The sequence below is a fragment of the Sturnira hondurensis genome, unplaced genomic scaffold (assembly GCF_014824575.4).
Source record: "Sturnira hondurensis isolate 20B ecotype Veracruz unplaced genomic scaffold, ASM1482457v3 Scaffold0021555, whole genome shotgun sequence".
NCBI lineage: Eukaryota > Metazoa > Chordata > Mammalia > Chiroptera > Phyllostomidae > Sturnira > Sturnira hondurensis.
The window spans coordinates 546,621-559,054 of record NW_028094186.1 but is presented as its reverse complement, the minus strand read 5'-3'; the positions used below and the strand labels follow the sequence as shown (position 1 = coordinate 559,054).

General features: G+C 50.2%; 1 protein-coding gene across 2 annotated transcripts; it reads right to left on the bottom strand.

Annotated features, from left to right (window-relative positions):
- Positions 1–430: 430 nt before the first annotated feature.
- On the bottom strand, positions 431–9,390 carry KDF1 (keratinocyte differentiation factor 1). Of its 2 annotated transcripts, none has more exons than XM_037032929.1 (4): positions 9,335–9,390; positions 2,127–3,203; positions 1,595–1,669; positions 431–1,005 (listed from the first exon to the last, which is right to left on the bottom strand). In XM_037032929.1, the coding sequence occupies exons 2-4, from the start codon at positions 3,169–3,171 to the stop codon at positions 923–925; spliced, it is 1,203 nt and encodes a 400-aa protein (XP_036888824.1). In that variant the 5' UTR covers positions 3,172–3,203; positions 9,335–9,390; the 3' UTR covers positions 431–922. The 2 variants fall into 2 exon arrangements, with proteins under 2 accessions (XP_036888824.1, XP_036888823.1); XM_037032928.1 differs by lacking the exon at positions 9,335–9,390 and adding an exon at positions 9,264–9,312.
- Positions 9,391–12,434: the final 3,044 nt, after the last annotated feature.

The window sequence follows — 12,434 nt, the reverse complement described above, 5'->3', positions numbered from 1 at the left end:
TGTGGCCCTCTAAATTCTTTGACCCTTCTCAGAAAATGACCCCACTCCAATGTTGTTGGCAAAGTCAAGAAGGTAACTGGGAACACAGTGCTGTAGCACCAGGGACAGATGGAGGGAGTCGCAGGTCCGGAGCTGGGTGAAACCGCAGTTGGCTTGCAGGCAGTGAACCTGGGCAGCTGCGCCAGTCCAGACAGGCCAGCATAGAACCTCACAATGACAAAGCAAATGTGAGACCTCAGGTACAGACTCTGCCTGGGCTCTCTCCTGGAACAGTGAATCTGAGAGGTTGCTGTTACCACTCCCATTTTAGCTTTCTGACCTTGGCCCTACAGCGTGAACCAGGCGGGATAGTCTGTCCTGCTTCCTGTTCTGGGCAGTAGTCAGGCAAATGGACAGAAAGGCCAGTGCCACAGGCAAGCTAACAAGGCAGATGTCTTTATTTCCTTTGTACCTTTAACTATGATCATGATACATGTGAAAACAACTGTTCAACAGAATATAACAGAGTAGGCACTGCCCACAGAAATCGACTGAGACTTCCTGTCCCGCAACCCAGTCCATTTAAGATAAGCTGCTTTTAGCCGTCATCCTCTCCCACCAGCTGTGGGAAAAGGGAGGTGTGCATGATTGGGGCGCAGGTTAAAGGTGTAGGGCTGAGATTCAATCCCAGAAAGTAAAGTTTTTGCTTTCCATGGCCCAGGCTGCCTGAAGGCCAAAGGCAGAAAGGGACAGGTCAAGTCAGCTAGGGATCCAGGGGAATGAGGGCACCATGGCCTAGTGAAGTGCATGCGTTCCAGGAACCAAGGGTGGAGGAGCCAGAGTGGGCACTGCCTCCCCCAAAGGGGGTCCTGGTCCCCCTTTTCATTCTGTAGCTGTGCTGCTCTCGGAAGAGGTTGGTTGTGGCCACTGGGCCCAGCTGGGGTTAGCAGTACACCTGGAGCAGGGGTGCCCCTGAGGAGTCTGTGTCCGTGCCCTGGAAGGACGAGTCGTGGCTGGCTGGGTATCCTGATGGGGAAGAGAGGAGGAAACAGGTTGAGAGGGGAAGGTACTCATCCAGGTCCCACAGGCAGGGAGAAGCCCGCCGAGCAGGAACAGAGAGAAACTTGAGCATGGGTCTGTCTGATCCTAGGCTGGGTGGCACACTCAATTTCTTGATCTCTGAGCCCCAGCCTTCCTGTCTGTAAAAGGGTAACAACCCCACGCCCAGGGGCTTGTGAAGGCCAAGAAGATAGCAGTAGAAATCACACACAATGCATTCATCATCAGACTGGATGGCCTCCCATCCTCCACTCCCCTCTCCAGTGACCTGGGCTTAGAGGCTGGTGCACCATCACTTCCAGCTTTCCTGTCCTAGGCCCCACCTTCCTGCTGATTCAGAGGCGGCCCCCTGAATCCCTCCCCACCAAATACTTTAAGTTAGCTTGCAGGATTGGGATAGCATCTGTGGCTCCTCAGGTTTCTTGTCCCTTTCTGATCCCATCCTCACCCACACCAGGAGGAAGTTGGGAGAGGGTCATGTGGGAGTCCCTAGGGCAGTTGGGAGAGGGTCATGTGGGGGTCCCTCCTTTCCACACTCATTAGGTCAGGACCAAACCTGGGGGTCCAAAAGGTCTCAGCTTCCTGGCGATGGCATCTGCAGTCGTCTCCTGGGAAATCTGCACTGTGAGTTCTAGAAAGGGAACATGAGGTGGGTAGCGGTCATTATTGCATCTTTTCAACTCTACTCCCCACTTCTGTCCTTGGCCCAGTGAGGGAGGAACTACTCACAGCTGGGCTGGAGAAACAATGTTTAAGGCAAAGACAGATAACAAGTGCGTGTGTGCGCTTCTAAGTATGCACAGTGGTGGGTGTTTTAATTTGGCCAGGACACATCAGAGGTCCAAATACATATAAGCTCCTGAGTCCTATTAACCATGCCAGGCCTGGAAGCTACTCCGGGAAGGTGGTAGCAAGGGATAGAAGGAGACTGTTGGGAGATGTAAAGCCATTGAGAAAAAGGAGGAAGAGGAAGAGCAGGGATTGCCTGAAGGGTGGTCCCACAGTGGCCAAAGACCCCAGCGCTGCCCTCCCTCGGCCAGAGCCTCCTCCTTTCTGTTCCTTAGCCCTCTAGATGGAGTCCCACCTACCATCCTGGCTGAGCCCAGAGCCCACCATGGTCTCATGGCCACTGTCAGGGGCAGTGGTGGCAGGGGCAGCAGCCCGGGTTGAGCGCCCCTCTGTGGTCTGTGGTCGGGTGCGGCTCTTTCGGGTACTGATGCGAATGATGCCGCGTACCAGGCGGCCCTCAGCATCCTGCTCATCCAGGTGGTAGTCCTGTGTGATGCTGCTGATGAGGTCCGAGATCTTACTGGTCTTCTCCAGGAACACAGTGTCTGATGTGCACTTGGCCAGCTCGTCGATCTGGTGTACACTGAACAACTCTGTCAGCTTCTTGAAGATAAGCACATCGATCTCTCGGCTTGACATGGAGCCACTGCCCATTTCAGGCAGGTCCAGGTCCGACTCGTGGAAAGAGTAGTACTCCTCAGAGCCACGAGGGCTGCTGGCAAGGGTGCTCGGCAGGCTGTGCCGCATGGGTGGGGGCTGAGCCAGCGGGTCCTTGCAGCAGGAGTCTGCATCAGGGGCTGGAGCGGTGTTACTGCGGTAGGGATAGGAATATACAGGGATGCCTTTGAGCTTGACATCAGGGTAGCTGAAGCTGCTCCCCATGGGTGATTTGAGCCGCTGGCCGTCCCGCCGGCCAGAGGGTGGACGGTCAGGACTGGGGGGCACTCCATTGTGCTCCTTGGCCCAGTTGACTTCATCAGCCCCCTCAGGGGAGTCCCCAGTGGACAAGCAGGGGCTGCAGCCTCTAGCACAGGCTCCACAGCGCTGGAGGCAATCCCGGCAGCGGCGGAAGCAGAAGGCAGCCAGGCACCAGTCCCACACCCAGGGTCGCCAGAGCAGGCAGCAGGCTGGGGGTTCCACAGCAGGCTCAGCAGAGCTGGAGATGAAGGTAAGGCTCTCAGGGCCATGGTGGCCAGGATCCTTGGGGTCTGGCCTACGGGTGCGGCGGCTCGGAGGGGGCTGAGATGGTTCATCATAGGTCTCCAGGCATAGCTCCGATGGCTGCTCCCAGGGTCCCAAGCGTGGGGGCCCAGATGATGGGCGTGGGTGTCCAGGGCGGGGCATGGCTCATTACATGGTTTGCTGCAGCCAGGCACCTGTGGGGAGAGGTCAGGAAGGAGTCAAGATAAGAGATTAGTGGCAAGTTCCTGCACTGACCTGAGGAGCTTTAGACTTGTTTTCTGAGAGGCCTGTGATGTGGACGAGCCCAAGTATGCCCACAGACCCTCATCTAGTGCTCCCTTCTTTCCCACTTCCAGAAGGAGGAAGTTCTTTCTGTGGTCTAACCTACATGTCAGAATTTCCTGGGACTTCACACTCATTAGAATGACTACCATTGAAAAGGAAAACAGCCCTGGTTAATGTGGCTCAGTGTACTGAGTGCCAGCCTGTGAATCAAAGAGTTACTGGTTTGATTCCCAGTCAGGGCACATGCCTGGGTTGTGGGCCAGGTCCCCAGTAGGAGTGTGTGAGAGGCAACCACACATATCTCTCCCTTTCTTCCCCCCTCTCTAAAAATAAACAAACAAATAAATAAATCTTTTTAAAAAACGGAAAGTGATAAGAATTGGAGAGAATGTAGAGACGTTGGAACCCTTGTGCATTGCTGGTGAGAATGCAGAATGGCGCAACTGCTGTGGAAACAGTTTGGTGGGTCATAAAAAATTAAACACAGAATTGCAGTGTGATCCAGCAATTCCACTTCTGGTATATACAAAAAAGAACTGAAAACAGGAACTTAAACGTATATTTCTACAAAAATATTCACAGCAGCATCGTTCACAATAAGCAAAAGATGGAAACAACCACAGGTTCCTTGACAGATGGATGAATAAAGTAAAATGTGATGTACACATACAATTAAATATTGTTCAGCCCTAAAGAAGAATGAGATTTTGATATATGCTGTAATACAGATGAACCTTTAGACATTATGCTAAGTGACATAAGCCTGACATAAAAGGTCAAATATTGTATGGTCCTACTTATATGAAACATCTAGAACAGTCAAATCCATGAGACAGAAAGGAGAAGGGTGGTTGGCGGGGACTGGTAAAGGGAACAAGGGTTAGCATTTATGGGTGGAATTGCCTCGGGTAGAGTTCCAGTTTGGGAAGATGAATGTTCTGGAGATGGTGGCAGTGACAGTTACACAAGACTGTGACTGGGTTCAGCACCACAGGAACAGATGGTTAAGGTAATTTTTAAAAAAATGTTAAAATGGTGCCCTGGCTACGTAGCTCAGTTGGTTAGAACATTGTCTCAATATACCAAGGTTGTGGGTTTGATGCCCAATCAGGGCACATACAAAAATCCACTAATGAGCCCTGGCCATTGTGGCTCAGTTGACCTGCAAATGGAAAGGTTGCAGGTTCAATTTCTGGGCGGGGCACATGCCTAGGTTGTAAGTTCATTCCCCGGTCAGGGCATGTACACAAGAGGCAACCTATCGGTGTTTTTCTTTCACATCCATGTTTCTCTTCCCCTCTCTCCCTCCCTTCCCCTCTCTAAAATCAATAAGCATGTCCTTGGGTGAGGATATTTAAAAAGAATCAACTAATGAATGAGTAAATAAGTGGAACAACAAATAGATGTTTTTCTCTTTCCCCTCCTTTCTCTCCCCCTCTCTAAAATCAAGAAATAAAAGTTTAAAGTGGTAAATTTTTATCAATGGTTATTGATAGTTTACACATAAAAAGCAAAAAAGCCCTGGCTGGTGTGGCTCAGGTGGTTGGGCATCATGCTGAGAACTGAAAGGTGGCTGGTTTGATTCTTGGTTAGGCCACATGCCTGGGTTGCAGGGTCAGTTCCCTGGGGTATGGAAGGCAACCAGTTGATGTCTCTCACATCGGTGTTTCACACCCTCTCTTTTTCCCTCCCTTCCCCTCTCACTAAAATAAAAAAGAAAAGAAAAAAAATCTCCTGGGATCTTGCTGACTAAAGAAAAAACAGTCTCCCGCAGTTTCTTCCCACTATTGATAAGCCCACCCAGCACAGACCTCTGAGGCTGCCCAATCAATGCCTTTCCATGTGACTTGCTACCTGATCATTACCACCTTCTCCCTTTCCCCTCCTCCTTCAAATCAGAGAAGGGAATGTAACAGATACCCTGTCAATATTTCAGTCTGGTGTAGATTTGCTCTTTTTTAATATTTTATTTATTTATCTTTTTTTAGAGGGGAAGGGAAGGAGAGAGGAAAGAAACATCAATGTATGGTTGCTTCTCGTGCATCCCCTGCAGGGAACTGGCCCCTGTCGGAAACTGGCCTGCAACCCAGGCATGTGCCCTGACTGGGAATCGAACCGCAATCGTCTGGTTCGCAGGCCCGCGCTCAATCCACTGAGCTACACCAGCCAGGGCCAGATTTGCTCTTCTTAGCGATATTTAACCCCAGCAGTTTTGCTTCTTTTGATTAGACAAGAAAGCCAAGCCACAAAATACATCTTCTCTCCCCTTTTGACTTGGTTGCTAGCAAGCCCAGAGCTAAGACTTTGCTCATTTCGTAATAATGCGCCTGGTTCTGTGCCAGGCACTGTAGAACCAGAGATGAGTGAACTATAGACCCTTCATGGGCTCTTATGATCTATGCATGGTTTTGCAGGGAAAACAGGTGCCTAAAGGCTCTTAACGTGGGACATGTAGTTTAGATGAGGCATCACCGGAGTAAATAACTGCCAGAGGGAGTCAGGAAACAGTATGTACTGATATACTTGGGAAGCACTTGGTCTCACTTGGGGTTTGCAGGGCAGTAACTCTCAGGCTGGATTTTCTACAATATTGATCCCTTACCTTTTAGTTCCTGATTTAAAGGCACTGGGATCCTAGAACTGGTGATATTGTGAGAACTAAGTGTCTGGATACCTGTGCTTTAGTCCCAGTTCTGGCTCTAATAGGTAATATGCTTTGGACAAATCAATGCCACCTCCCTAAACAAAATCACCATCATCTCTCACCCAGATACTGTCAAGACCCCCCCATTCTGGCCACCTCCATTCCTTTCTATTTGCTGCAACCAGTAAGAACTTAAAAACAAAAACCCCCAAATCTGGAACAACTTGGCAAACACCACTTCAATCAAATGATCAGTAACATCACCAACAATGAGACATACTGACATCATGTGCCTCGATACTGTGCACTAAGGAGGATACAATATTGTTTATGATGGATTCCTACCAAAAGTGCATAACCTGGATATAGTCACAAGGAAACAGACAAGCCCAAGCTGAGGGGCATGACAACTAAGCGCAGTGTGTGGTCCTGGACTGGATCCTGGATCAACAGGAAAAATTGGAATAATGTGGATAATTGGTGAAATTTTAAAAGACTGTATATTATTTAATTATATTGTGTCAGTGTTAAATTTTCTGAATTTGATTACTATGGTTATATAAGATAATGTTCTTATTCTAGGAAATACACACTGAAAAATGTAGGGGTAAAAGGGCATGATGTCTGCAAAATCTAAAAAGGTGTCCCCTGAAAAGCAGAAGGTGTATGTTGTAGAGAGAGGATGGGAGGGAGGAACTGTTAGCCATGGTGAATGTGGATGAGGACACAGGGCCGCTTCATTCCTACCACTCTTCAACCCACTCTGCTGTCCCCATTCAGCGCTGCTTCCCCAAGGACCCTCCGGGGCCCCACATTTCTCCCCACAGCATTCTGCTGGGCTGTCAGCTGGGGTGGCCTTGAACCCGCAGTTTGAAGACAAGCCAATATGACCCAGAGGGACAGGGACCAAGTCTGATTCCTTTCTGCCTCAGTGTCTGAAACAGGTTTGGGTACAGTAAGTGCTTCAGGGAACTGACACAGTCTTTGTGACCTCAGGGTGAGCAAGGACCACTGGGTGGAAATAAAAAGGACTTAGGCTCTAGGCTGACCAGGGTGTGTGTGAGAGACCCTCTCTGCAAAGGGGTACAAACAAACTGTAATAGTCCTTCACAACCCAGCGAGGCAATACAAGTGGTTAAAAGCCTTTGCCTTAGTTTGAGCAATGTGAGGGTGGGAATGCGTTCATTCATTCATGCAATTAAATACTATCTGAGGGCCTACTGTGTGTCAGATACTGTTATAAATCCTGTGGACATAGTGGCAAAACAGACAAAATTCCTGAATCTCAGGTTTTTGCATTCTAGTGAGAGTTAATTATTGATGGCTTACATTGTTCTAAGTGCTTTGTATTAAACCAATTAATTCTCACAGCCCTATTTATAATTATTATTATTACTATACAGAGAGACTAAATAAGTTATCCAAAGCCACACATTTATTTGTACCCAACCAGCCTAGCCCAGCTCTTATCCACTACCCCATCCCATCTGTTACTTGGGAGGGAGGGGTAAGTCAAAGTGGCCAGCAGCCGACTCCATGCACAAGCCCAAAGAGCCCTGACTCTTTCAGGCTCTGACCTTGGACGAGAAGGATGAGCATATCTATGCTGTTTCAACCACACTGAGCTCTGAGGTGCCTGGGGTTTTGTAAGAACATCAAGGAGTTACTGATGATGGTCTGGGTCACTATCTCCTCCTCCACCTCCAAGGCTTTAGGAGTTGCCACTATTCATGAAATTCATCCAACAAGTATTTACTGAGCACTTACCATGTGCCCAGCACTGTGCTAAATGTTGGGAAACAGCGGTGAATGGGCCAGAAACAGGCTCCAGTCCAAGAGGAGTTCTGCTTTATTTAACACTCACAGTTGCCCTGTAAGTATTATACTTTACAGATTGAGGAGTCTGAAGCCCAGAGAGTTGAAGTGACTTGACACCTAGCTGGAAAGGGATACAACCAGATTTGTACCGTGGTCTGCCGACTCCACGGTAACTTTGCTGTGTGCCACACATATCGAATAGGAGTGGGAGAGAGGGAAGGGGAGCAAAAGCTGAGGTCTGGACAATGCCTGGCCTCAGTTCTCCCTTCCCCTCTAGGCCCTGCATGCTCCTGAAGTCAAGTTCAACCCATTTTATCTGGGCTGTATCTTCCCATCCATGCTGCTGCCCACACCTCTGAAATCCTAGGAACGGTTCTCATTTGGTTTTGTGAGGGGAGAGTCCCTGCTGCTATTGTAGTCTGGGGCAAGACTCTAGGCTTCAGTCCCTCGTCTTGAAAGATTTTTTGTTGATTAGAGAGACAGGCAGGAAGAGGGAAGAGGGGGGTGGGGGTGGTGAGAGGTAGAAAAAGAGAGAAACATAACTCGTCCCACTTATTTTATGCGTTCATTGGTTGATGCTTATATGTGCCCTGAATGAGGATCCAACTGCAACCTTGGCCTATCAAGACAATGCTCTAACCAACTGAGCTACCCAGCCCGTTTGCTCAACTTTAGCAAGGGGGGATGAGTATCTTCATGCACCAGGTAAGGTTTAAATGAAATATTGCATGGAGGGGCTTTAGCGCCTGGAAGGATCTGGGTCACTGGGAGCCCCAAAGCACCACAGATATCTTCCTCAGGCTCAGAGGGTCCCAGGCCCGCCTTCTCCACACTTCTTATTGACGCTCTTCCCCACCCCCTCGGTCCTAGAGAACACACACTCAGGGGTCTATCTCCCTACCAACTCCCTCCTCCCTGCACCGGCCTCTGTCCCACACCCATGCCCAGTCGAGTCTCGCACACTGGGCCGGGAGGGGCACTCCAATCCTGCTCAAGAAACAGCAGTCGGTTCTCGCGCCCCGCATCCGTGCCCCTTCCGTCTCTTGCTCCAAAGGCTCAGCCTGCAACTCCTGCATCCGCGGGCACCTAGCCCGGGGAAAGAGGGACTAGACCCTACATAGTCCCACGGACTATCACAGCCCCTGTACCAGCAATGCCCGGGGGGCGAGCCCCACTCTCTCCAGCTTCGGGGGCGGGGAAGGGGGGGCTCCACCCTCCGGCGGACCCAGCCTTCCTCCAGCCCCGACTGTTTCTCAGGGTGTGCACGGTCCCCATCCCAAGCCAGCGCAGCTCTAAGGGCGAACACAGCCCTTTTTGCCTCACTTTGCCGGCCCGGCCCAGGCATCCGCTCAGGCCTTTCCTTGGCTGAGTCCGCGCACCCCGGAAGTGGGAGGGTGGTCCCCGAGGAACCGGCCCCGGATCCTCCTCCGCCCCTGAATGGCCTCGGGGGTCTCTGTACACTGGTGCCTCCCTGATTTGCAACCCCTCGGGCCCGCGCGGGGCTTACCTGTCCGGCCAGGTGAGAGCCTCCGGCTCGGCCCCTCCCCCTTCCCCCTTCCTCCCGCCCCCGCTGCTCACCTGGGGTGCAGGTGAGCCTCTCGCGGGAGCGCTTCACGGGCCGCCGCTGGGGACACACTTCCTGCCTCCGCGAAGCGCAGCCGAGCACCTGGGCCAAGGCCCCGCCCCGGGCGTTGGGCTAGCACCTGGGTCAGGCTTGGCCTCTCCGCCTGTAGACTCTGAGAGCTGTGCTCTGCCCAATCGGGTAGGTGAGGCCTGGTGGGCGGAGGGTTCAGACACTGGGGTGCAGTCTCCTCTTCCGTAGGCAGGTAGTCCTAACATCTCCGAGCCCCAGGAGCTCTTGCCAGACATTAAAAAGCTCAGCTCAAAGGGCGTGTCTCCTGAGACGCCTTCTCTGACCCCACGGCCTGATTTTGTTATACAGAACAATTTTGTGTACTTTTTTTTATCATAATACTCAGCACACTGTTGTGTTCTTGTCTTTTGTCTCCTCCTTTATCCTCTGACTTTGAGGACAGGATCTGGTCTTATTTCCAATGCTCCTGCAGTGTCGGACCTGGCACATACTAAGTGCTCAGCAGATATTCTCAACTGCATGACCCATTGGGCTCAGATTTCTTTTTTTGCCCAGAGACAGAATTGGGGGCCTGGGTCTTCTACTCCCTGGTCATTTCACCTCTGTTCTAGGAAATCTACAGGAGAAAACAAGTACCTCTGCCCTGGGAGGAGGGGCCTGGGCTGTGAAGTCCTGGAAGACATGTTCAACATCAGCAGAAATGGCCCAAATGGGCCATGATAACCCTATCCCATGGAGTCTCTACGAAAGGCAACATGAGTCCTGGCTGATGTGGCTCAGTGGTTTCAGTGCTGGCCTGCAAACCAAAGGGTCACTGGTTCAATTCCCAGTCAGGTCACATGCCTAGGTTGTGGGTCAGGTCCCCAGAAGGATGCGCAAGTGAGGTAACCACACACTGATGTTTCCTTCTGTTTATCTCTCCCTTTCCCGCTCTCTGAAAATAAATAAATAAAATCTATATTTAAAAAAAGAGGCAACATCACTGGGTGGCAAGAAGTCAGGACTCAGACTATCTTTGGTTCCTGCTCCCCTTAATAACAACTTAATAACTTTTAAGAACATTTTTATTGTATTTTCCTTACTATTTATTCCCCCCATACCCTCTTCTACCTCCATCCACCGCCTACAACTTAATAACCTAATAGCACCAATAAACAAGTGACTCTTAGGGAGCATCTCTAGGATTCATGCCAAACCCCTTACTTTCATAGTGTTATTTAACCTTTCCGCTAATCTGTGAGGTGGGGCAGGTGTTATCATTCCCAGTTTACTGATAAGGAAACTGAGGTTTAGAAAGGGCGTTGGGCTAGCACCTTTGGGAAGGCGTATTTGCTCAGACAATTAGCACAAACTGTTTGATGTAGGAGAAGGCACTTTGCTTTTCTAAGCCTCATCTGTGGAGATAATAGTACCTCTCTCTCACTGGGCAAATTAGTATATGTGCTGCCGAAGTGAGCACATCCCACTGGGCGAATTAAAAAAGATAATGGATACAAAGCGAAATAAAGACTATGGGAAAAGAACACTGGAAATAAGGATTGACAAGTGGGGGGGGATTCAAAACTGCCTAGCCCTCTTCCCCTCCAGGTGTACCACAAATACAGGACCTTCCAACCCCAGGCCCCCTTTCACCTCCCATCCCCCAGATGGAGATACTGCCAATTAGGGCAAACCCCTTTATATGCCTTGTTTGGGTTGGCAAGCCCATCCCTTGCTCATTTTCTTTTTTTAACTTTTTAAAAATGTATTGATTTTAGAGAGATAGGGGAAAAGAGGGGTGAGAAATTGATTTGTTCCACTGATTGATGCATTCATCGGTTGATTCTTGTATGTGCCTTCGCTGGGGATCAAACTTGCAACCTTGGCATATTGTGTATCAGGAAAACATGCTAACCAACTGAGCTACCTAGCCAGGGAGCCATTGCCCATTTTCTTGGAAGATGAATCTTACCATAACTGGGGAGTTTTCTTCCCTATGTTACCTCTCAAGACACCATCATCTCATTCCACAGGTGCCCTACCATGTGCACACAGTAGGTGTTTGATTTCCACCAGAGACCCTCCATGGTGACCCCTCCCACCATATTTTGTCCACCTTCTCAGCTGGAGCAAGTGGCACATTGTGTCCTCATTTGGAGCTCAGAAAGCATTACCGCATGTGTACAGTAGAATATCTGTGTACCCTAAGACCCAGTGAGTCCATTCCTAGGGTACAAGAATTGTACACGTGCCCCAGGAGATATGTACAAGAATAGTAGTAAAAGCATTGTTCACAGTAACCCCAAACAAAAACACCTAAATGCCACCGGCAGGAGATAAGGAATGAAAAACAGCACTATGGCTGGATCATGGTAACAGAATATTGAATGAAAAGATGCAAGTCCCAGAAGAGTACATACAAGGTGATGTCCTTTCTATAAAGTTCAAATGCAACCAGAACTACTATGTTTAAGAATAATATTGGAACTTCCGCCAAGATGGAGGCATAGGTGGAAACACTGTGCCTTCTCCCACAACCAAGTTTGAATACAACAAAGGTTTGGAGAAACAAAGACACAACCAAAGGACAGAAAATTGAATTATACGGAAGTCCGACTACATCTAACCGTTCAATGGGTATGGTAAGAGGGGCGGAGCCAGCAGCGAGCAGGGTTGGGCAGAACAGGGCCCCCGACCCAGGCGCGCAGGCAGACCGAGGGCGCATATTCGCGCACAGTGAGACAGACCATGCAGGCCCCAGGGGGCGAGGGCTGACGGCGGTGGCACACTCGCATGCAGTGGGACGAAACTCGTGGGCCCGGTGACGGCAGCAACTGCGGCACCGGTGAGGGCTGTGGCAGCAGGTGGCGGACAGGACGCCATAGTCCCTCTTTGACCTCGCCCCCACATACAGCGTCACAACCCAGCGACTTAGTTGCCCTGCAATACCAGTGAGAGCCATTGTCCCTCTTTGACCCTGCCCCCACATACAACGTCACAACCCAGCGACTTAGTTGCCCTGTTCTAGTGAACACTTTAGGGCTCTGATCCTGCTATGGAACGAGCACGAACAACCCGAAAGATGGCGCAAGAAGAACTCAAAGT